The sequence below is a fragment of the Carassius auratus genome, chromosome 31, assembly GCF_003368295.1.
Source record: "Carassius auratus strain Wakin chromosome 31, ASM336829v1, whole genome shotgun sequence".
Classification (NCBI taxonomy): domain Eukaryota; kingdom Metazoa; phylum Chordata; class Actinopteri; order Cypriniformes; family Cyprinidae; genus Carassius; species Carassius auratus.
In genome coordinates this window covers 18282242-18309069 of record NC_039273.1, presented here as the reverse complement: position 1 = coordinate 18309069, position 26828 = coordinate 18282242, and the positions used below count along the sequence as shown (strand labels likewise).

At 37.8% G+C, this 26828-nt stretch overlaps 1 protein-coding gene across 1 annotated transcript in view; it reads left to right on the top strand.

The window, feature by feature from the left end:
* The window catches only part of ube2o (ubiquitin-conjugating enzyme E2O), a 69639-nt gene that overhangs the window by 20419 nt on the left and 22392 nt on the right, over positions 1–26828 (top strand). The window contains exons 2-7 of the mRNA XM_026213973.1: positions 8188–8247; positions 8521–8631; positions 13786–13883; positions 15732–15795; positions 17051–17194; positions 17370–17479. Coding sequence (XP_026069758.1) covers positions 8188–8247; positions 8521–8631; positions 13786–13883; positions 15732–15795; positions 17051–17194; positions 17370–17479 — 587 coding nt within the window. The remainder of the gene's footprint in view (positions 1–8187; positions 8248–8520; positions 8632–13785; positions 13884–15731; positions 15796–17050; positions 17195–17369; positions 17480–26828) is intronic.

Here is a 26828-nt window from a genome sequence, read left to right as displayed (position 1 = left end):
TGTGTAAAACGAAGAAATTACCTCTGAACTAATCATTTTGTTGAATGAACCGAAAACGAACGAATCTCTAGAAAGAATCATAATTTCCACCACTAATTAGTGCTGCAACGACGCGTCGATATCATCGCTTGCGTCGAAAAAAAAAAAAAAATAAATAAATAAATAAATACGTCGACGCGCGTGCAATGCGTGGACGCGTCACACTGTTTACATCTCGCATAATGGCATACAGTGAATGAAGAAGTTGCATTCTATCACAAACCGAGACCACTGTTATTAAAAGTATGAGAATACTTTAAACAGAGGACAAATAAAACGTCTCTTTGTTCCCTTTGCAAAACCGATATGGTGTACCACGGCAGCACAACTGCGATGAGCGAGCACCTCAGAGGAACATCTAGGCGCTCTCCGGTGTCTCCATGCAATTTAACTGGTTACCCTGTGATCTGGTGACCAACTTCCTGGTTCAGGTCTGATATTCTTGCGCTGCGGCATCCTGAAAAGTTGAGATGTTTCCAACTCGATGCGGTGCGGACGCGCCTGCGAAGAGGAAAAAAAAAAAAAAAAAAAAAAAAAAAGACGTGATAGGTGACCGGCCCCTTAAAAGACAGCGCGCCATGAGACAACAGTCACAAACCACCGAGCTACCCAGAATCAGCTCCAGATCTCTGGAAACCATGCTAAACCTTGCAGAACCATAACTACATTCTATGGTCATGATGCTAAAGAACATTTCACGACGTCTCAGACAACGGTAAATTTATGGCTACCGTGGTTTAATTATAAATGCTGTCATAAACTCATATTTACAATAGTAAAATAATTTTTGCCTCTTATTTTATACTGTAAAAAAAAACTTCCTCCACATTGGTTGAAAATGAACAAAGGTTGAAAATGTTACTAACCTGTCTACTCTTCCCACAGTCAAGGAGGGGGAACTCAGGGCCCAGTGGTTAGAGAGTGGACTCCTAACCCTAGGGTTGTGGGTTCGAGTCACGGCCCGGCCATGCCATGACTGAGGTGTCCTTGAGCAGGGCACCGAACCCCCAGCTGCACCCTGGGCGCCGCAGCATAAATGGTTGCCCACTGCTCCGGGTGTGCGTTCACGGTGTGTGCGCGTTCACTGCCGTGTGTGCACTTGGATGGGTTAAATGCAGAGCTGCTTCCACAGGAGCCTTTTCCGTATCTCCTCACTGCCGCAGCAGTGTCTGCTCCCGCAGGAGCCCCTTTCGTATCTCCTCACTGCCGCAGCAGTGTCTGCTCCCGCAGGAGCCCCTTTCGTATCTCCTCACTGCCGCAGCAGTGTCTGCTCCCGCAGGAGCCCCTTTCGTATCTCCTCACTGCCGCAGCAGTATCTGCTCCCGCAGGAGCCTTTTCTGTACCTCCCCCAGATATAAAAAAAAAAAAAAAAAAAAGTCATCATGTTAAGCCATTTCACTGAAATAAGCTGTTCAGTTTTCACAATAAGCGACGTGAATTTCAACAAGGGTTTATGATCAGCTTTGATGCCCCACATTCCCAGTCGCATTAGCCTCTGCACAATACGCCGTTTTCAAACATAATAAAAAATTTTAATTTAAAAGTCTCTCAGCGGACGCAGTAAATATTTATTTGTATCCACTGCCCGTCCAGCGAGCACGAGTCTCTCAGCGGACGCAGTAAATATTTATTCGTTTCCACTGTCCGTCCAGCGAGCACCAGTTTCTCAGCGGACGCAGTAAATATTTATCCGTTTCCACTGTCCGTCCAGCGAGCATGAGTCTCTCAACGGACGCAGTAAATATATATTTGTTTCCACTGTCCGTCCTGCGAGCGACAGTCTCTCAGCGGACGCAGTAAATATATATTTGTTTCCACTGTCCGTCCAGCGAGCACCAGTCTCTCAGCGGACGCAGTAAATATTTATCCGCTTCCACTGTCCGTCCAGCGAGCACCAGTCTCTCAGCGGACGCAGTAAATATTTATTCGTTTCCACTGTCCGTCCAGCGAGAACGAGTCTCTCAGAGGACGCAGGAAATATTTATCCGTTTCCACTGTCCGTCCAGCGAGAACGAGTCTCTCAGCGGACGCAGTAAATATTTATTCGTTTCCACTGCCCGTCCAGCGAGCACCAGTCTCTCAGCGGACGCAGTAAATATTTATCCGTTTCCACTGTCCGTCCAGCGAGCACGAGTCTCTCAGCGGACGCAGTAAATATTTATCCGTTTCCACTGTCCGTCCAGCGAGAACGAGTCTCTCAGCGGACGCAGTAAATATTTATTTGTTTCCACTGCCCGTCCAGCGAGCACCAGTCTCTCAGCGGACGCAGTAAATATTTATCCGTTTCCACTGTCCGTCCAGCGAGCACGAGTCTCTCAGCGGACGCAGTAAATATTCATTCGTTTCCACTGCCCGTCCAGCGAGCACCAGTCTCTCAGCGGACGCAGTAAATATTTATCCGTTTCCACTGCCCGTCCAGCGAGCACCAGTCTCTCAGCGGACGCAGTAAATATTTATCCGTTTCCACTGCCCGTCCAGCGAGCACCAGTCTCTCAGCGGACGCAGTAAATATTTATCCGTTTCCACTGCCCGTCCAGCGAGCACCAGTCTCTCAGCGGACGCAGTAAGTCCATCCAGCGAGCACTAGTCTCTCAGCGGACGCAGTAAATATTTATCCGTTTCCACTGCCCGTCCAGCGAGCACCAGTCTCTCAGCGGACGCAGTAAATATTTATCCGTTTCCACTGCCCGTCCAGCGAGCACCAGTCTCTCAGCGGACGCAGTAAGTCCATCCAGCGAGCACTAGTCTCTCAGCGGACGCAGTAAATATTTATCCGTTCCACTGTCCGTCCAGCGAGCACTAGTATATTTATCCGTTTCCACTGTCCGTCTAGCGAGCACGAGTCTCTCAGCGGACGCAGTAAATATTTATTTGTTTCCACTGTCCGTCCAGCGAGCATGAGTCTCTCAGCGGACGCAGTAAATATTTATCCGTTTCCACTGTCCGTCCAGCGAGCACCAGTCTCTCAGCGGACGCAGTAAATATTTATCCGTTTCCACTGTCCGTCCAGCGAGCACCAGTCTCTCAGCAGACGCAGTAAATATTTATTTGTTTCCACTGTCCATCCAGCGAGCATGAGTCTCTCAGCGGACGCAGTAAATATTTATCCGTTTCCACTGTCCGTCCAGCGAGAACGAGTCTCTCAGCGGACGCAGTAAATATTTATTTGTTTCCACTGTCCGTCCAGCGAGCACCAGTCTCTCAGCGGACGCAGTAAATATTTATCCGCTTCCACTGTCCGTCCAGTGAGCACTAGTCTCTCAGCGGACGCAGTAAATATTTATTCGTTTCCAATGTCCGTCCAGCGAGCCTCAGTCTCCCAGCGGACCCAGTAAATATCTATTTTTCATTATTATTTTTCTTTCCTCTGTCTGTCCAGCGAGCCTCAGCCTCCCAGCGGACACAGAAAATACCTATTTGTCTCCTCTATCAGTCCGCGAGCACTGCAGTAATTATCTAATTCCTTCTACCTGTCCATTGGGCCTCAGTCTCCAAGGGGACACCGTAAACACATATTTTTTCCTCTGCCCGGCAGCGAGCACTAGTCTCTCAGCGGACGCAGTATGCATCCATCTCTTCCTGTTCTTCGTCCAGCAAGCCCAGTCTTCCAGCGGACGCAGTAATATCTATTGGTTTCCTCTGTCTGTCCAACGAGCACTAGTGTCCCAGCGGACGCAGTAAATACCTATTCATTCCTCTACCCGTCCAGCGAGCCTCAGTCTCCCAGTGGACGCAGTATGCATCCATCTCTTTCTGTTCTTCATCCAGCGAGCCAGTCTTCCAGCGGATGCAGGAATATAATTTGTTTCCTCTATCTGTCCAGCGAGCCTCAGCCTCCCAGCGGATACATTACGCATCTAGTCAATATATCATTACACCTCGCAGGCAGACGGTGGAGCCCGTCTTCCCGACATCGTAACCGCTTCTTCCTCAACTATTAACCAACAGGACCTGCCTGCTCCTCTACTTCTGCCAGAGGCAATGCGAGATCTCCTGGTCAAACGACCATACTTCTAAAAACGTCAGCCCGCCAAATCTCTGCGTTTTGGGGGTTTCGTAGTCTGGCGGCTGTCCTTTTGCTCTCTTGTTTTTGGGGGGAGTACTCTGGGTTCGGGCCACATCCCGAGCTCGGAGCCCTCCACCCGGACAGCACGCCAAATACGCATAAACTTACGGTATTAATATACGTAGATGTGAACTCGTGAAATGCTGTTTTATAACAAAGTTCGGGAGGAACAGTCGCAGTTCATTAACCTGATTAACACAAGTGGAGACCAATCAGTAATCAACTCATGACAAGGTATAAATAACAGCAGAACCTATCTCTGTTCATCGACGGTTTTCAGCATCCCTCCTCCACCCCATTTCTCCTCACTTATAGATCCATCTACTCTTACCACAACCGGGGGGAGTACTCTGGGTTCGGGCCACATCCCGAGCTCGGAGCCCTCCACCCGGACAGCACGCCAAATACGCATAAACTTACGGTATTAATATACGTAGATGTGAACTCGTGAAATGGGGCATGACATGATAAAATCAAATTTGCCTTGATCTTTTGGCATGTAAGAGGTTTTTATTCCATCCTGCAGCTTTCATAGCTCAAAATGTCCTCTTCATTATAAACAAAGCATTTATTATATGTTAAAATTATATTTAAAATATCTCTATTGACAGTTGTACGATATTCAATATATATCTGGATATATTTGAATTTGCTTTTTAATGAAAAAAGAAAACATGATTTTGTTTTGTCCCCATAAAAAAAACAAAAAACAATTTAGATAGAACAGCTATTGTTAAGTCAAGTCAAGTCACCTTTATTTATATAGCACTTTAAACAAAAAGGATTGCATCAAAACAACTGAACAACATTACTTAAAAAAACAGTGTCTCAATAATTCAAAATGGCAGTTAACCCTTTGGAGTCGATTAACGCGTATACACATTGAGGCATTTTCTCCTGATTTTCTCAGGAGAAAATGTCTCAATACGTTTACACAACACTTGTTGATGCTTTTTCATTAATTAAGCAACTGTATTGAATAAATACCTGGGGTTATGTTTGTTTTCTTCTAAAAGAGACGAAAAGTAATCAGATCTAGCAGTTTTTTTATGCTTTTCTGTAGGATAGGTTATTTTTCCGCCAAGCAATACGAAATACCTCTAGTTTTGTTTTCCACCAGCTGCACTTCATTTTCCGGGCTGCCCTCTTAAGGGTACAAGTGTGCTCCTTATACCATGGTGTCAGACTGTTTTCCTTAATATTCCTTAAAGGGGGGGTGAAATGCTTGTTTTCACTCAATATCCTGTTAATCTTGAGTACCTATAGAGTAGTACTGCATCCTTCATAACTCCAAAAAGTCTTTAGTTGTATTATATTCATAAGAGAAAGATAGTCTGTACCGATTTTTCCCGGAAAAACACGACCGACTGGAGGCGTGACGTGTGGGCGGAGCTAAAGAATCACGAGCGCCAGTAGGCTTTTGCGTTGAGAGCGTTTGGAAGCTGCGACATAACCTTGAGGAAAAAAACCATCATCCAAAACAAACCATGGCTAACAGTCAGATTCAGCCGTTTATTTATGATCCAGAATCAGATCCCGAGGCTGAAACTGAACGAGAGCAGCAGCAGCAACGACTCGCTCCGAGCGGGGCTCGAACCCGGGTCTCATGCACTAACAAGGAGGCAGATATATTTTAAGCAGTTTTACTCACCGCCTGCGGTTCCAACACACGATCGTGACCCTTTAAAGAAATAAACGATACGCAAATCCGTCGTCAAACTGGGCCTTGTTTGTAAAACAAGCATCTTCGAAATGCAGGGAACAAACACAAACACTTGCAGAACTCCGTTGATGCTCTGTAAAAATAAACTCCATCCACTGGTTAAGGGACCAGATGCTGTTTTTTCTTTGGTAATCTGTGCAGGGTTGTCTTGCCCTGGCAACCAAAAACACACTCCTTTTGTGACATTTCGCGACGCTCTCGCTCTGATCAGTGATTGTCTGTGCTCAGCCTCTCAGTGCTCTGCTATACGGGAGCGTGCGCTCTTCCGGCAGACGTGCCTTTAGCACCCATATAAGGAAATTCCACTCCATCTAACGTCACACAGAGCCATACTCGGAAAAAACTTTCCGAAACTTGTGACAAACTGGAAGGAGTATTTTTGGAACAGAAATACTCCTTCAAATGTACAACTTAATTTTTGAAACTTTGTCCATGTTTAGCATGGGAATCCAACTTTTTAACAGTGTAAAAAACTCAGTATGCATGAAATAGCATTTCACTCCCCCCTTTAAGCGTAAAGGAGCAACTGTATTTAAAATGTGAAAAAAAAAGAGAGAGAGAGTCGATAATTTCTTTTACATCATCAAGTTCTTCTGAGGTTTTGGATATGCTAAGGAATTGGGATACATCAGGAAGATTATTTACAACGCAGTCTTTTGTGGTAGAAGTGATGGTTCTACCATACTTGTAGCAAGAAGTAGAATTTACAGGTTTAGCTATTTGGCGTTTGCACAAAACTAAATAATGATCTGAGATATCATCACTTGGCTGCATAATTTCAACACCATCAACATCAATTCCATGTGACAGTATTAAATCTAGAGTATGATTTCGACAATGAGTAGGTCCTGAGACGTGTTTTCTAACCCCAGTGTAGTGGAGAATAGTGCATCTTTTTCATTATCCACATCGATATATTAAAATCACCAACAATTAAAACTTTATCTGCAGCCAGCACTAGCTCAGATATAAAATCAGAAAACTCTTTAATAAAGTCTGTATGTTGCCCTTGTGGCCTGTATACAGGTGCCAGTACAAACATCACAGGAGATTTATCATTAACACTTGTGGATAATGTTATATGGAGCACCATTACTTCAAATGAGTTAAACTTGAAGCCCGACCCTCTGAGGAATACTGAAAACATTTTTATAAATTGATGCAACACCTCCCCCTTTACCTTTTGGACGTGACTCATGTTTATAACAGTATATCTGACTGGTAAATAATGATTTATTTTATTTTTATATATTATTACTTTTCTTTGGACTTATGCAGGTTTGATCTCTACGCTTTTGGCTCAGTGGGCCTTTTGGGGACATGTCTTGAGTTGAAGTTGACTGGTCACGCATTAACATTTGTTTCTTTTGATTATGTAGACCTGCAGTCCCGGTAATGTACGGTCTGCTTTGGCTTTTGTACATAGTTGTTTATTGTTCCTTTTTCTTGTTTTTTTTCCCCCTATGCCCTACAAGACATCAATACTTTTATTTAATTTGTTTTTCTTTTAAAAGGATTATGCAGCTTAGGCGATATGGTCATTTTTCAAATCGTCATATCGTCAGCCTGTGAGATCGATGATACACGATATTATCGTGCATGGTTGGAGCAAGAGAGAGAGACTCTCTGTTCTTGTCATAGCATTTGCTGTTTTAAACTATGCAGGTGCGCCAGAGAGCCTATGGAATCCCCAGTAATGGAAAAAATATACTTTCAAACATACTGATAAACTAGTGTTAACTATAAAAATACTGCATTTAAAAAGGCTAGTTCACATATAGTTGGACGCAATTGTCATATCACACATCCTGTGACAAATCTGCCGCATCTGTGCACGGAAATTCAGTAAAAATCAGTCAATGGTGAAATTCAATTGTAGATTTAATTTAAAGTCCAACAGTTTAACACTAATATTAGACATAAACGAACATGTTAAATATAAAGTATTGAAAACAGGTAAGTTTGTATATTTGGAGTAAACTTGAATTTAACTGATGCATCAGTCAAAAAGAGCTCCGACCGTGCGTCTCATGACGAGACAGACGCACCGCCACAGAAAAAAGAATGAGATGCATTTTTATAGTTATTTTGTCAAATAATGAAGAATTTTGATTAAATTAAATTTCTGAGTGCAGTCCATGAAAAAATATAAGTGCTAGAAGTCCTTGAAAGCCCTGGTATTTCATTTGACAGTTTCTGTACAAATCCTGATTAACAAGTAAAGAATCAAATATATATATATTTTTTTTTTATTCAAGCATTTTGACCTCCTGAGGCATAAGCAACTGCTCTTATAACCTGCTCACACACATCTCTCTCTCTCTCTCTCTCTCTTCTAATTCCTATCTTGATCTTGAAGCTGAAACTTGAAGATCGATCCATTGTGCCAAGAGACTTTGTTCGGAGAATGAATTCAAATGTAAGTTGTATTTTTGTTACTTGTACTTAAAGACAAAACAATGTACTGGGCAATAGAAAAAAAAGAAACTCCCTCAAAGAATTAGATGCTACTTGAAGGAAATGTCTAAATTAAACTAGTAATTAAAAATGAATAGAAACTACTAAGGCCTAGTATGTAGAAAGGATTACAGCATAGAAATCCTAAAATGTTTTTGCAGACACTGTAATGTTTTTGATGACAGTATCAAGAAGCTTAAATCTGTGGTTAATTTTATGTTCTCTGAATCCGCAGGATAAACAGTGTGGCATTGTGACTAACATAAACACCGAATGTGCAGTGAAACTTGTAGGAACCAACTGTGTTCTATATCCTGTAAATAGCAAAGACCTGCAGCATGTCTGGGTGAGTTTCTCTGGGAGACATTTCAGCTTGACTTATATTGTGGTTGGATTTAGGGCTGGGCCATATATTGAATATTAGTGATAATATCCGAATAATTTTGACGACGATGTAAAATTTGAAATGAAAACAACAAGCCGAACGTCCAAAAAAGGAACATTTAACTACTCTACGCGCCTCTACTACAAGAGCTTTCATGAGAGCAGTTGCCAGATAACAAGTTTAAATCCCAGAAACAGAACTTCGCTATTACAAGGATACGTATTCTTCCCGGTGTTGGCTTATTTTAAGCAATCTGGCAACACACACATGTGTTTACTCCTAATTGTGGAAGCGCCACCGACGATGATCTGAAAACACTAACAAACTATAGTTTAGCGATCTAATGAAAGCGATGCGTCGTCCAGTCGGTCTGTGTTCTATCATGAGATCTTGACTGTATTGTTTGCCATTGTGGTCGCTGAATAAATGCACTTAGTCGACCGCTGATGTTTGAATAGATAAAAATAGACTATGGACATTTGGAATTGCTATTAGGGAATTTCACTGTTATATTTACCAGTTTTTATAATAAAGACAGAGAGAGTGCAAAAGTCTTTGGTATTTATATATACATTTATATATATAAGAAATTTCAGCTTTCAGCTTCAGCAACTAGCTCCCCATCTAAGCTGGTTGTTTAGTGTCAGTAGGAACTTAGTTTCATGCCACAGAGCTTCTCTTAAAACTGCAGACAGTTGACTTAAAAAAAACTTAAACTTAGCTAAAAAATAAAATACCCCAGTTGCAAAATTTTAAATTGTGAATTGCATGCACTATAAAGTTGACGGAATACTCTTTCTGAACTTGTTTTGCACTATTTCAGTTACATATAGGCCTACATATATTTAATAAAAAGCAGTAAGTGATCACTTGGTCTAGATTTTATTTAACTGCTTAAATTAGTGGTTCAATCTAAGTTAGTTTTTTTATTTGTTTTTTTATGGGCAAAAGAAAATTGTTTTTTATTATTATATAAAATGCAAATGCAAACATATCGAGATATATATTTTATATTGTAAAAATGGACAATATCAATATATAATTTTTTTCTATATATCGCCCAGCCCTAGTCGGATTATGTACTTTATGTGTGTGTGTATATATATATATATATATATATATATATATATAATATATACACATACATACAGTACTGTGCAAAAATCTTAGGCTACTAGTATTTTCACCAACAAAAAATGGTTTTAAGTCAGTTATATCTATCTTTTGCTGTAGTGTGTCAGTAGTAAATATCAGTTTACATTTCCAAACATAATTTTTTGCCATTAATTGTAATCCAAAGAGATTTTTATTTGTACAAGGATTCTGACAACAGCTGGTGCTCCACACAGAGATCTAATCTCAACATCATTCGGTCTGTGTGGAATAAGATGAAGAAACAAAACAAACTAAGACAGACTAAATCCAGGAGAACTGTGACAATGTCTCCAAGACACTTCAAGAAACCTACCTGCAAAGCATATGTGGTCACACCAAATGTTGATTTAATTTAGTTAAGATAATCTAAGTGAATTAATAAAATCTATTTATGGCATTATTTTTGACTGCATCCTCACTTTACAGCATTTTTACACAAGTGCCTAAAACTTTGCACAGTACTGTAGCTTTGCAGGTTTCTTGAAGCGTTTTGGAGACATTTCTACAGTTCTTCTGGATTTAGTCTGTCTCAGTTTCTTCATGCCATTCCATACAGACTGGAAGACGAGATCAGATCTCTGTGTGGACCACTGGCTGCTGTCAGACTCCTTGTGGAAACAAAAATCTCACTGGATTACAATTAATTGCAAAAATGATGTTATACGTGTTCCTGTGGATAAGTGGTAGAGCATTGCGTTAGCAGCACAAAAGGTTGTGGATTTGATTCCCAGGGAACACATGTTAGGTAAAAAATGTTAGCCTTTGGATAAAAGCATCTGCTAATTGCATAAATTCCATTATTACATTTAATGGCAAAAATAATGTTTGGAAATGTAAACTGATATTTCCTACTGACACACTACAGCAAAACATAGAAAAACTGACTTAAAAACATTTCTTGCTGGTGGAAATACTAGGGCCCTACTGTGTGTGTGTGTATGTGTGTGCGTGTGCGTGTGTGTGTGTGTGTGTATATATACACACACACACATACACACACATATATATATATATATATATATATATATATACACACATATATACATACACACACACACACACACACACACACACACATACATATATGTATGTATATACAAGTTATTTATAAATGTGCACTACAGTATATAGTATAAACTAAATAGAAATTTACTTTAGTTTTTATTTTCACATTGAATGGTTTTCACATATAAACACATTTATAGAAAGTGTTTTACCTTGTAAACACGTTAAAACACATGTTTACTGCATGCATGCATCGGCACCACATGCCAGAACAGACCTCACTGGTTCTCATCAGCATGCATGCACATTTAAGATTACGTGTTTAACATTTGTGATGTGCTGAATTTATGTGTGTTGATCACTGTTTAGATGCAAATAAAAGGCTAATTTAATCATGCCTACTTATAGGGCTGCACGAATATGACAAAAATCATAATTGTCAATTATTCCCTTGAAATTGTAATTGTGATTTATTAATTACAATGATCACAATTTAAATTTAATCATGTTTTGAATAGCTTTATACAATTGTTTGAAGCAACTGCATGCCATAATTTGATATGAAAATAAACAAGCTGAAAACTTTTATTGCTTTTTTATAGCATTAAGCCTTAAATATTAAATATTAATATTACACTAAAATTAAAAAAATGAAAAAAATGTAAGATGACCTGTAGACAAGAAAAAAGGTGAAAAAAAAAAACATTCTGAATAATGTTAGTGGACTTATTTATTTTTATTTTTGTAATTAGGCCTTTGAATGATTATGTAATTGTCGTATACATGATTATGTAATTGTCGCATACATAATTGTAATTACGATTGGAAATTCGATTCATTCGATTTAATTAGTCATTTCGGGATATATGCTGGAAATGGCTGACTATGGTAACCTCATGATAAGAGTTAGATAGCCTAATATAAGCATTGGTGCCATTTTTCTTACGATGTAACAAGTACATTGGTCATTATGGGACGTGTTGCCCCAATTAATGCTGCCTGGATATAAATGACTGTAATGTTGTTAGGAGCTCACTCAAGTACTGAGGGGCTATTCAGGAGCCATTCAAGTAATCAGCAAAACATATGTAAGGGAAACAGGTCAATTTAGCTCAAAGGGAATCATTTAAGATTTTAAAGGGAATTTGAACAGAATCACTGTTTCACGGCTGGTCACTTAGACGCCCTGCGATTCAGTGAACGAGACGTTTAACATCAAATCTGCGCTGGATTCTAATATCCAAACTATAGTTAAACACTATCAATTAGAACAGTAACAAGAATCTAACACATAAACGCACATACTTACACATTCACACAAGTTGCAGGAAGATCGAAAGTTAGGAAAAGATGAGTTTAAGAGAATGAAAATATGGAATCCCAAGTTTACAGCAATACGTTAAATTGCATAGACATGAACAACCATCAATCACGTAATAAGCCCTCGCATTGAGTTCCTCAATGGGGTTAAAATTATATTAGATACACCAGCACAACAAATATCTGGGGATACATTGCCTTCGTTTCCTGTGAAAGGGACTCCCGTTGAAAGGGGTATCCCGGTGTCGCTGATTGGCTGGAAGTTCAGTAGTGGCTGAAGTGACGTCTTGGGAAGCCCGTGCGTTGGCGTTGGCTGAAGGTGCAGAGTCGTGTGCGCTGGTTGAAGTTGAACGGGCACCCGAGGTCAGGCGTCGGAGACTCGACGTTACAAAACTTAACTCAGAACACGAAACTCTCAAACGGAAAAGAAAAGAAATAAAGTTTGACGAGACTAGGTTGTGTTCCTTCTCATCGTGGCTAAGTAGCAGCAGGCGTGCAGGCTGAAGCACGCTGCAACCGCTCTCAAAGAAGTTCAGTGATGACTAAACAGCATGGCTAGAAGCTAAAAGCTAAAGCTAGGTAGCAAAGCTACAAGCTAAAAGCTAAGAGAAGGCATGACTAATAGCACAAGCAAGGCTAGAACTAAAAGCAAGATTTCATGGTGTCCAAAGTATTTAAAGTGGCCTGTTGGCCACACCTCAAATGTTGTCTTGACCAATCAGATATTGTCTTGGCTCGGGGGTATCATAAATCATTTGTTTATCTTACCAAGCATGTGGTCCAAATTTTCCTGCTCTTGCAGGGTATAATTTTGGACATGATTCCTTTAACACGAATATGATACATGTGACAAATAAATTATTGTCAGGACAATATCAAGCAAGCAGATTCGGTCACACACATATCAAACACAATTATGAATCGTTAAGCTATGCCATAGTTATTAAAAAAAATAACTCTGGTTCGACTCATTTCTGTTACACATATGACGTTAAATCTGGATGCATTGCTGACAGAACCAGATCAGATTTCCTGGTTCTAATAAGAACTCTAAATGCTGCCTTTTAGACCAACTAGAGTTAGTTTATTAAGCCTGCAACCCAACCACCCAGAAATGCATTGCAATAATCTAGCCTTGAGGTCATAAATGCATGAATTACATTTCTGCATTTGAGATTGAGAGCCTATGTCATCAAGTGGCCAAACAACCCGTAAGGAAAACAGTTGGATAATTTCACATGTAAGCTGGCTCTTGGTATCAAGTTTTCATACAACGATCAGATGCTACCTTCATAACCACAACTTGTTTGAGTTGCTATAAAAATTATTTGCTGTCATCAAAAAAAAAAACAGACTCAAGCCTAGATGGCCATGCAGTAAAGCACCTCATCCCCAGTTTGAATTGTTTTTTTTTTTTGTTTTTTTAATCTGTGATTTTGTATTACTTTATTTTCTCTAAAGTTATTGGACATCATATTAGGATCATGGACCAGGTTGCTCCATCACCATTAAGCCATTGGAAAATTAATTTAACCTAATTTATTCCAGGGTGACTCTATTTCATTCTAGATAAAAGTTTCTTAAAATTGGGGACTAACAGTTAACTATCTATTTGTGTTTTGTATATATCTGCAGTCTTTTATGTATGGTGACTACATTGTATATGACTTCTGGCTTGGAAAGGTGTACGATCTCAGCATCCAAATCATTGTGAAGCTTTCCAATGGTGCACGGTAATACTTTCACACTTTTTTCTTCATGTCATTGTTGGTCATGCAGTATGTACAGTATTGTTCAAAATAATAGCAGTACAATGTGACTAACCAGAATAATCAAGGTTTTTCGTATATTTTTTTATTGCTACGTGGCAAACAAGTTACCAGTAGGTTCAGTAGATTCTCAGAAAACAAATGAGACCCAGCATTCATGATATGCACGCTCTTAAGGCTGTGCAATTGGGCAATTAGTTGAATTAGTTGAAAGGGGTGTGTTCAAAAAAATAGCAGTGTGGCATTCAATCACTGAGGTCATCAATTTTGTGAAGAAACAGGTGTGAATCAGGTGGCCCCTATTTAAGGATGAAGCCAACACTTGTTGAACATGCATTTGAAAGCTGAGGAAAATGGGTCGTTCAAGACATTGTTCAGAAGAACAGCGTACTTTGATTAAAAAGTTGATTAGAGAGGGGAAAACCTATAAAGAGGTGCAAAAAAGGATAGGCTGTTCAGCTAAAATGATCTCCAATGCCTTAAAATGGAGAGCAAAACCAGAGAGACGTGGAAGAAAACGGAAGACAACCATCAAAATGGATAGAAGAATAACCAGAATGGCAAAGGCTCAGCCAATGATCACCTCCAGGATGATCAAAGACAGTCTGGAGTTACCTGTAAGTACTGTGACAGTTAGAAGACGTCTGTGTGAAGCTAATCTATTTTCAAGAATCCCCCGCAAAGTCCCTCTGTTAAAAAAAAGGCATGTGCAGAAGAGGTTACAATTTGCCAAAGAACACATCAACTGGCCTAAAGAGAAATGGAGGAACATTTTGTGGACTGATGACAGTAAAATTGTTCTTTTTGGGTCCAAGGGCCACAGGCAGTTTGTGAGACGACCCCCAAACTCTGAATTCAAGCCACAGTACACAGTGAAGACAGTGAAGCATGGAGGTGCAAGCATCATGATATGGGCATGTTTCTCCTACTATGGTGTTGGGCCTATTTATCGCATACCAGGGATCATGGATCAGTTTGCATATGTTAAAATACTTGAAGAGGTCATGTTGCCCTATGCTGAAGAGGACATGCCCTTGAAATGGTTGTTTCAACAAGACAATGACCCAAAACACACTAGTAAACGGGCAAAGTCTTGGTTCCAAACCAACAAAATTAATGTTATGGAGTGGCCAGCCCAATCTCCAGACCTTAATCCAATTGAGAACTTGTGGGGTGATATCAAAAATGCTGTTTCTGAAGCAAAACCAAGAAATGTGAATGAATTGTGGAATGTTGTTAAAGAATCATGGAGTGGAATAACAGCTGAGAGGTGCCACAAGTTGGTTGACTCCATGCCACACAGATGTCAAGCAGTTTTAAAAAACTGTGGTCATACAACTAATTATTAGTTTAGTGATTCACAGGATTGCTAAATCCCAGAAAAAAAAAATGTTTGTACAAAATAGTTTTGAGTTTGAACAGTCAAAGGTAGACACTGCTATTTTTTTGAACACACCCCTTTCAACTAATTGCCCAATTGCACAGCCTTAAGAGCGTGCATATCATGAATGCTGGGTCTTGTTTGTTTTCTGACAATCTACTGAACCTACTGGTAACTTGTTTGCCACGTAGCAATAAAAAATATACTAAAAACCTTGATTATTCTGGTTAGTCACATTGTACTGCTATTATTTTGAACAAAACTGTAAATGTATGGAAACATAATAAACGTAATATCTTGTTCAAGTGCACCTGAGTAGAAGAGAAAGTATATGCAACATAATTTGATAGGATTGATTGAATAGGATATGTATGATCTGTGTTGAAGTGTTGTGTTACAACAATACAGTGCAGTTTGTTTTTTCACTGTAGATGCTCTATGAGTGAGGAAGATGGCGCAAAACTCTACGATATTTACCCTCACATCAGTGATGTGGTAAGTGCTCAATGCTTGTGTTCTTGTTTGTATTATTAGTTACTGGATCTTGTTTGCTCTTATATGATGTTCATTTTGGCTGAGCATATTGGCATAAATTACATTTAACAGTTGTATCCTTACCTGTTAGAAAGTCATTTGATTATTTTCATTTGCAATATAGGATAGTCCTGAATGCTAGTGAGTTTTCATAAAGTTCACAGATTCTCTGAATAAGTGCCCATGTTCTGACCACTGCCAGATTATTGTTATTGTTAGTTCTGTTTTTGTTTTATAAAGTTTTGTTTTTAAAGTGGTAAGCAAAGCAGGATTTTTTTGTGTAATGTTTATATTTAGCCTCACCTTTTTGTTGTTGCACATTATGTACAGTATAGCCTACATCGACACATTTACTATATATTTACTATATATTATAGTTTTCATAGCCTTTAAATTGAACATTGTTAGTAGGACAATATTAGCCACAATGTATTCTCAGCCTCAGACGTGAGGCCCACGGACCATTTGCTGAACATCTGATGCATAGGCAAACACAAAATTAGAAACATTTTGGGAATTTTTTAATTGTCATCAGATTGTTTGAATATACAGGATTTCCGGGAGATGTGCGTGTCAAGTTATTTAACATTCCACCTGGCAACAAATATGATGTGACGCCAAACCCCCTCATGTTAGAAGAAACCTTGACAATGAATGCTTATCAGGATCTACTAAACACTGGATTTTCAAAAGTATTTGAAATATTTAAAGTTTCAAGATAGATAGAATCTTTCAAATACGTCCAACAGCTTTACACACTGGTCTGCATTTGTGGGGACATTTCTATGCCTCTAAACATGACTCAGCACAAAACGAAATGTGATTGGTTGCTCTATAGTTCAGTCATATGGCCTCTTGGGGTGGTTCTTACCATTTAAAGTGGACAAGGCTCCCAGACTTTCTGCCATCAGGCTGAAGGTCTGGCTATGCGAAACTAGGCAAGATGTGACAAAACATTTTAAATAATGGATCGCTTATTATTATTATAATATTTTTTAACTTTCATATTTAATAATATTTGCATTTTATCTGATTAATCAAATAGTAGGCAAATTAATCATTTATCAAAATAATCATAAGTTGCAGCTCTAAACTACGTAGTACTATTAATGGTTTGATATAAAATTGTGTATAACGTCATATTAGATTTTGGGCACTGATTATGTAGTTGTTGAGTATGTCTCGGTTTGAAATGTTTCTTTGCCTTTTACTCCAGGGTTTGTTCTTTGATGATGCCTATGGGTTCTATCCCGGTCAGGTTTTGATCGGGCCGTCAAAGGTTTTTGCTAATGTGCAATGGCTGTATGGTGTGAAGCCAGTTCTCAGTAAGAAAAGCAAGTTCAGAGTTGTTGTGGAGGAGGTAAGATGACAATTTGACTCTCCAAATTAAACAAGAGTTTAATTGTAATTGGGAGTATGTTGTGACTAGAGCATATAACTTAACCAAACTAAGCTTTTGCTAAATGTCTTAACATGTTTTAATATTTTAAGTTTCTTTTTGTACATGTCTCTTGCATGAATTTTTTTTATTACAGGTTCAGGTAGTGGAGCTAAAAGTGACGTGGATTACGAAAAGTTACTCTCCAAAGGGGTCAGACAGTGTCTTCCCACCACCATCAACCATCACACAGGAGAATCTTTGCAGGTACAGTTTATATTTTGATTATTTATAATGAAAACTGTCAATTAATTAAAAATTTACATCTAATTATTCAGATATCAAAAATGTTTGGTACAAAGATAGACAGTTATCCAATCTGGGAACCTAAAAGCGCTTCGAGAGCAGTACATTAAAATCTGTTAAAAAAGCTCACAGGATTCCAGGCAATGTTTGTATGTATTTTATCATTTCCATATTGAAATTATAAGTATAATACAAGTCAGTTGAGTAATGGGTTAAGAGGCTGTTCATACATTGCCTGTAACAGCTGGGGCTGCATATAAAAATCATTCCTTGATTTGCACTGTTCACTTGTTTGTAGGGGGGAACCTGATAAAAGTTGATCAATTGCACATTTTTCTTCACGTTGTTCAAATCTTGCAAGTTAAAATACTCAAGTGTTTTAATCCATTTAAGCGCAAGAAGAGGCTTAAAATAATTCAATTAGAACACAGGATTGAGTCCTCATACTTGTGGTGGAATCGACACACACTCAAAATTATCTCAAAATACCCATCTCTGCATGTTTTATCATAAACTGTTATATATTGGATCTGTGCATCAGGTTCTTAAAGGGCTCATATGATGCGATTTCAGTTTTTCCTTTCTCTTTGGAGTGTTACAAGCTCTTAGAGCATAAAGAAGATCTTTAAAGTTGCAAAGACTAAAGTCTCATATCCAAAGAGATATTCTTTATAAAAGTTATCAGTCAACCATTTCAACCTAAAAAGGCTCATTCTAACACGCCCCCACATCTCTATGTCACGATGTGGGAAGATTTCCATAAAGCTGCCCAAATGTTCATGCAAAGGAAAAAAATGCGTAACTTTTATTCTCGCTGTTGCTGCCAGTGCCACGTTGTATAGATGCTGTGTGTTTTTTTGTGAAAGCGAAGCTACTTTGTTTGGCCTTTCAAAAAGGGGCACAGCTAGAAATCAGTGGTTAAGTTGTATTTACAACACTGTTCCAGAACAGTTCAACCCAAATATTCAGATGAGGACAAGGACTGTTTCCTGTGAGAGTAGCCGACAATGCAGATATGGGTTTCTATAAAGTGGGGCAATTCCAACTTTGCAAGGACAGTCTGGCACTTCGGACACCTTTTCAGATATAAAGGATTCAAACCCAAGTTTTGAGCAGTGTAGAGTAGATCTGGGCAATATATTGAATATTAGCGATAATATCGCAATAATTTTGACGACGATGTAACATCTGAAAATACTGTGAATGCAAAATATTTCAAATTCAAGCAAACTTTCCCACAAGAACATGCTGAACATCCAAAAATGGAACATGTTACTGCGGACTGCTCTACACCCCTGTACTATGCGAGCTTTCATGAGTGCGGTTGCCAGACATCAAGAGTTCAAATCCCTGACTCAGAGCTTTACTGTTACATAGATAAATTTGGTAACACTATGTATTTATAATAGATTATAAGGGTATTCTTAAAGCTTTATAATGAATGCATAATGCATTATAATAAAACTTATAATATGTTGTATAATCTCATTAATATTCATAAAAACATTGTTTTAAGTTTTAATATATTATAATATTTACTTATTTGTGGTTATAGCTTTTAAGAGTATGATTATTTATAACACAATGAACATGTTGCATCACCTTCTACAATGGATTATATTTCTCATAGTTATAATGTATTATAAGTGTCATATCTTGCCATTTTTCTGATGCTACTTAAAGTAGTCAAAGACCACTTATAAGTAGTAGTAGTAATAATAATAATAATAATAAATTAAGATCACATAACTGATCAGATGAATATGTTATATGACACATTTGCTTTGAACTTTTTTTATTGTAATGTCAGTTTATTATGATGGTACCCTTTAGACAGTAGTGTTGCACGGTGCACCGATACTTCAAAAGTATCGCGATTCTCAGAAATTAAAAAACGTTACGATACCTAAATTTATTAGTATCGATACTTCAAAGAATGACTGCGTCCCAGATTTGTAAGAGACGTATTTCATGGTGGTCTGTGCAATGCCCGCTTCCAGTGCCTCCCTATGGACGTCTTTGTTTTTTCTCCTCATGCAAGCAGCAACAAAGCACTATAGCGAGAAGGCTGCATTAGTGGCTTTACTAAACTGATTTGGCTTTACTAAAAATGTGTGCATAATTGCATTTAATCGTTTAAATAAGTTGTTCAGATGAACAAAGCACAAGGTTTTCTTGCATAATTAACATTTTAATTATTTGGTCAGACAGTTAATATATAATATTCACATTAATAAGGGATTAAAGTTATGTTCTGTGTGCTAAATATGAAAATGAGCGTATCTGCAGAGCACCTATAACTGTGCTTTGTATCTGCTAATTGCTGATCTTGATTTACATGCTGGGCTCACTGAAACTGTATACATTAATTTATAAACGAGATGTATCCGTTCATTAAACTCGTTCACGAATGAGAAGATCTCTCGATCTCTTTAAGTGAAGGGCGTATGGGTTCACTACATTCAACAAATCAAATGCTCCGTCACATCTTGAGTAACTCTTTGACAGGATGAAACCGTTCACAGAGCTGTTCACGAGCTGCGCATGTGCTGCTAATAGCGCCCAGCTTGTGCGCTGCTGTGGAGGGAGGAACTTCAGTGAATGAGAAATATGAGTCAGTGGATTACCTGAACGAGAATGATTCATTCACCTTAAAGATTCGTTCACGGACGAACCATCACTAGTGCAATTTCATATAGCCTATATTAAATATTTTGAATATATATTTTCATATTTTATTAGGTTCTTTGATAAGATTACAATACAAAGGTCTAAGTAGCAACGTATCTTCCATGATGCGCGGGTTGGGATGGGTAAGGAAATTGTACTTTTTTGGTGGGCTGGGGCGGGCCTAATAATTTCATAAAAGCGGGACCCACGGGTTGGAAAAAAACCAGACCCGCGCATCACTAGGCTGCATGTGCAAGCACAAGTGACACTGTGGCTGCCGGTCCACGACTGGTAGAAAAAGATGATGCTCAATAAAGCTCACCGGCTGAGTTTTCTCCTCTGAAAGAAAAGGTTGCACAGCTGACAGAATAAGTTACCATATTGCTGCTAAATTTTATTTGCTTTTTTTTTCCAACTCGAATGCCATTGCTTAAATTGATATTATTTATATTTTGAAATTTAGTCTTCTGAGTTCAGAAACATTGTTTAACCCCTTTACGTGCAAACATCGCTGACGGCCCCAGTTTATTATTGTTTCACTTTCACAGCACATTAAACATCACTGTCTTACTTCATCTGGATAAACTGTGCATCAATTGAAAGTTTAAAGACTCAAGCTTCGATATTTGACCAATATTTTGATAAAACATTGTTGCAGTGAAAGATATTTAGTGATTTATGTCAGGAGTGCAAAATAATAAATCCGTATTATGCCACATTTTGAATAGAAATTCACAACTCACTCATATTCAGTCAAGTCTGCAGCGGTTTATTTGTGTTCACAAAGACTCACTGAACAGCGTCAATAAGGATTTTTAGACCAAAGATGCATATCTGCGGAGATATATGGATATAATTTACTGATGTTTACTTCATATTTCTTCAGACAGAATCGTCATTTCTATTCATTTTCCACTGATTTACGCGATCAGATGATAAACAGCCTCTCCCAGCGATCTGTGTGTGCGTGCAGTAGTCACAGCTCGTGCGGTGTGTGACTCAGACTCTGATTGGGTCTTTCAAACGTCAATCTTAGAGTTTCATATCTGGACACCGCCCCATCGTGTCACATGCTTCCTGCACACTTCCTGGTAGTTATCTGGCCAAAACAACACTGAAACACCTCTGTACACACAAAATATCCGAATAATAAACCCGCGATTACGATAGTAAAGCTTGGTATGAGAATTTCTTGAGATCTGGGGCATTTTTATAAAAAAAATCGAAAATGTACATCGGAAATGCTAACTTGTGCAGCGATGAAAAAGGCTACAAATAACATATTTTTACAACAGTATAATATAAACACTCGATCGGGGTTTAAAGTGAGTTTTGAGTAAAAGTGTACTAATAATTTCATAAATTGTCAGATGTAGCTTGATGCTAACGTTAGCACCAATGCTACTAATAGCAGGTGCTTTTCTTCTTCATAATGCATTTTTGTCTCAATAATTCACGTAAGGTCGTAAGAAAATGTTTTGTTGTATTTTTATAGTAAGACTTTTGATAAATAAGGGCTAAATGCAAAGAGAGACTGAAGTGAGATCGCTGCTTTGTTGCTTTGTAAAGCCTGAAAAACCACAATCAAGGCTAATAAAGGTGGAATAAAAACAAAAGAATAATGATAAAAGAATAATGCGGATAATGTGTCATACTTGGCGGAGGTGTGAAAGAACCGTTTGGTGAGTACAATACAATCATGATTCGGGCAGTTTTCAACAGTGAAACATACACAAAGAGCACAGGAATGTTTACATGTGAGATCTTACAGAGATGACAAGGGCCATAAATCAATCTGATTAGCCTTCTCTAAAAACACACATGACATGGCCTTAGAAAATATTTCATAAAATTCACAGTTTTACAGATTCGATTATGAAATTTTTTATGAAGTCTTGGAAGACTTGTGGCCTTAGCTACACTGTGTTTCCAAACTCATTTCCTACATCAACATTTTGTAAAATACATTTAAAACATATGTTTTTAATATTTTTATTTTAGTTTTTATGTTTGAGCTTATATATCTCTATTATCATAACAGTCTGAGTGATTCTGATTCCTGAACAGTAAACTTTAAAGTGTCAGCTTTGTGAACAAAGGTTGATTATGTATCTAGTCAGAAAGAATCATGAGCAGAAACCTTTTTATTTTGGGTATGTAATTTCGGTCTCCATGCCAAAAAAGGGGGGTTACTAGTAAGGGGTTAATATAATCGCTGTTCATATTTTTATTCAAAGTTCAGAATCAAGATAAATGTATTACTCTTATGTTTCTTATGATAACTGAAATAATGCGGCTAAATGTATTCTTTCTTTACATTGTCATTGCTCTAATTAATTTTTATATTAATTGCAATGATATTTGAGTGTATTTTCCCTTTTCAGGAAAAGTATCGAAATCGCAGTTCTTGACTAGGTATCGGTATCGAAACAATAATTTTAAAACACTAATCAAATAAAACACTATTAGACAGCTGTTGATGATAAACTCTGGAACTACATGTCAACTAACGGTCATATTAGTTGACCGTTAGAGTATTAGTATTTGTGCTACTGTAAATATATGCTAACACTTTATTTTGATGTCAACCAACAGATAAACTGACATACTGTAAGTGCCAATGCAAGTATGTCAACTTATTCTACCATATTAGATTAAACTATTCTTAAGCATATTAATACTCTAATGAGAGTTTGTTGGCATGTAGTGCCAAATTTGCTTTTAGTCGATTAAGACCATCAAAATAAAATGTAACCATATAAAACATTGAATTTTTTCCAGTAGGAGTATTAAGCTCACATCAATTAATTAACATTCGCGCCACAGAAACACTCAAATAGCACTCAACATCTAACCACTTACAAGCTGTAGTAAGATAATGTACAGATCTTAAACAATGTCAAGATATCATACAGTCCATTATACTGTAAAAGAAGTAATTTAATATGGTGTTCATTGTGTTATAAATAATCATACTCTTAAACTTATAACTACATATACGCAAGTATTATAAAGTATTATAATTGTTTTGATTATTCATGAGTTGAATAAAGCGCCACCGCAGATGATCTGAAAAACAAACAAGCTGTAGTTTAGCGATCTAAATGAAAGCATCATTCAGCCTGTCTGTGTCTGTCATGAGATCTCGACTGTACTGTTTGCGATTGTGGTCGCTTTAAACCAGGGGTCTCAAACTCAATTTACCGGGGGGCCGCTGGAGGTAGAGTCTGGGTCAGGCTGGGCCGCATCAAGTAGTCCACAAAATAGGAGCACAACTGATCCAATAATTTCAATCTTTATTATTAACAGTTCTTCACAGGAAACTACACTGCGACCAAAATGGTCGCATATGCGACCTGTTGAAATTACATTGCGACATAAATTTTTATGAGGTTGCAAATGTATCACTCATTATTTTTGTACCTACCTTATGTTTTATGCAATATGCTATGATTTACTATGAGCATTTATTAAAACAGAAATGTGTATTTTAAAAATACGTTTTATAACGTACTCTGAGCATTCAACACATCAAGTTGGCTTCAGCCCCGTGATGCAGGAAAGCTGAACTGAGTAGCTGGTTACTCGCGCGCTTTGTTCGGTGCGCACGAGAGAGCTATGTCTCACAGACAGCAACACTGAACCGAGCTCTCCTTCAGGACGTTCTCGTCCTCCTGCACCTGAGCGAACAAATACAAATTGCAGTTTAAACAAACAGAAAAGGATGCGAAAGAGCTTAATTCAGCACGCGGTGTTCAGGGCGCACGCAGAGACGCGTCTCAAAGTCTTCTTGCTTTTACCGACAAATAGGCCTACATACTAAATATATAAAAATACCTGTTTTGGAAAGTGTGTTTGAAAAGTCTGTGGTTATGTCTTAAGTGAAAGTAAAGAGTTGGAAAGAAATTGGATGTGTATCATTAAAATGGATTGGATTGTCTCTTAAAGTGTCCAGGCCTAATTTACTTGCTCTGCTGTTGGTGTCTTTAATGTTAATCCAAGAAAATGAAAGTAAATCACTCAGTGCTCGATTGAATTACTTTGTAGTTTTTACAAGAATTTATCCACAGTCAAACTAAAAATCTGATATAATTGATTATATTGTTTTACTGGTGGGTGCAGGACACTAGTTCATTTATGTAAGTGAGTATAGCAAAATACAGCAAACTGTGAAATATTTTACCAAAAAATTCTTCATACTGTAGACTACCAGTGAAATTCATATTAACCCTCTGGAGTCTAAGGGTATTTTTGGGGCCTTGAGAAGTTTTGTCATGCCCTGACATTTGTGCTTTTTTCAGTTTCTTATAAATATCTAAATGGGTAAAGTCTAATATCACTGTAATCAGCACAAACTGGGCTATAATAATATGTGAAACCCATGCATGTACATGATTGTATTTTTGAGAAAAAAAATGTTATGCATGGTTAGTGAAAGACTAAAAATGTTAAATCACTTGAATAAGGCAATAAAACACATACATAAAATTGGTTGCCGGAAAAGTTGAGAACTGGAGCTTGTAGCCTAGAATTTTTCTTTCTGAATGATGTGAAAATCATCTTGTTTACTCACTCACAGAAAACAATATATTGATTTAAATTTTCTAAAACACTTTTTGTTGGTAAAAGTCATATGCGAGTAGGCGTCAACTATCATGAATATCATTGTGATTTACACCTGAGAAGACAAAGGCCCGCATAATGAGTTGCATTATGAGGTGCATAATGAGCCTCTCATTCAACTGTGCCACTCTGAGGGAGGACTTACAAGAAAGAGAACAAAATAAAAGTATATAATTTTATGTTTGTAGTTTATTAAGAATATATTTAATTATCCCACAACATAATTTAATATCCACTTGGGGGAGCAGTTAAACAGTTTATTAGGAACAATCAAAGCTGACTTTCAAATTTTTTGGCATCCTTTCTCTAGTCACACAATCCTTCAGAAATCCTTTTAACAATCTTATTTTCTACCAAATAAACCCCATTTATTATCATCATCATTATTATTATTATTATTATTATTAATGTTGAAAAGAGCTGATAATATTTTTCAGGTTTTTTTAGGGGGAATAAATCGAAAGAACTGCATTGTTTTTACATTTGTTAGAGTTATCTCTATTTGTCACTTTTATATTATTTACATCAAGCTTTTGAATGGTATAGTATTGTATATTGTTATTGAAACTTCATAATGTTTCACTTGATTATACATTTAGTCAGGAATTATAGTTTGGAAAAAGTATTTGGAAAAAGTCTAACTAGTAAAATGTTTACACGTTATGTGAAAACTAGTACAAATAAATAAAAAGAGACTTACTCATGTTTATGATCTCTGCTGAATAAAGTGCTTCATTCTTTTTTCTGAGGAAATCCATTTCTCAAATCCTCAACCACATCACATCTTTTTGGGGTGAATTATGTCTTAGTCCTCTCATCGCGAAGCAAACAGTAAAATAAAATAAAATCTTGAAGAATAGTCTGGCTGCTTTTTCTTCTGTGTGGGCGTATTCAAGCCGCGCGCTTCAGTTTGAATCTGAATAGCGCGTTCAGCGCGGGGGCGTGGTCACATTAGATATAATGAGCGGATATATGAAAAACAGACATTGCGTTGTTTTCATATGGATTACTTTATCTCAGAATATTTGTTTTCGGCAGCACAGTTTAGTTTAAAAGTAGACATTCCAGGCTTTCTATAGATATCTCTCTCATGTCTCTTCGTTGAGTATTCACGGAGTTACAGTTCATTTTAATGAAATGTTTGTACATGACGATCAGCGGAGACAAAGACTGTAGACAGCGCACCTTGTTTGTTATCTTTATTTTATAAGTGCACAAAGGTTTTTTGTTATTATGTCTGTATCCAAAAAAAACTAGACCCTTTACAGATTCGATTGATGTATTGCTCTTATCTGTACGATTAAAACTGAGAGTGTAATTTAAGTTCTTTTCGGGGTTATCAGGTGAAAATGACTCAAAACGCATATATGCGTTAATCGACTCGAAAGGGTTAAAAATAAATACACCTTAGGGACCTGACCATGTTTTGCTTAAGTGTTTCTTTCTTTAATTGCTAATGCAACCTTTTCACACCACAGACTGAACAAAATTAAGCATTGCTTGCTTGTCATACTGACAGTTGTCTGAAGTTTTGGTTGATTCCATTAACATATCTTTCTATCAAAGCTATCTGACATTATCAAGATGAATTTGTTCTGACTAGGGATGGGTACCAACACCCGGTATTAAAATGGCCTCGGGGCTAAATTATGAAAGACCGTAGTATCAGTAAGATCTGACGGTATCGGTTCTGCTTTCTGTACTGGAGGGGAAAAATTTAATGTACTATGTATTTTTGCTTAATAATGTTATCGTGCACATTTTATCTCACCAAACATTTCTAATGTGCGATCATATTAAGATGTTTGTCTGTGAGATCTGCGAGATCTCTCATGCCACGGAGGCTCTCTGTCAGTCACACACACACACACACACACACACACACACCACAACGAGCGCGGCGCACACACAGACATAACAGTATGAAAACTCCCGCTTAATAATAAAGAGTGACGATGGCGAAGGGATTTGCTTAATAATGTTATCGTGCACATTTTATCCTACCAAACATTTCTAA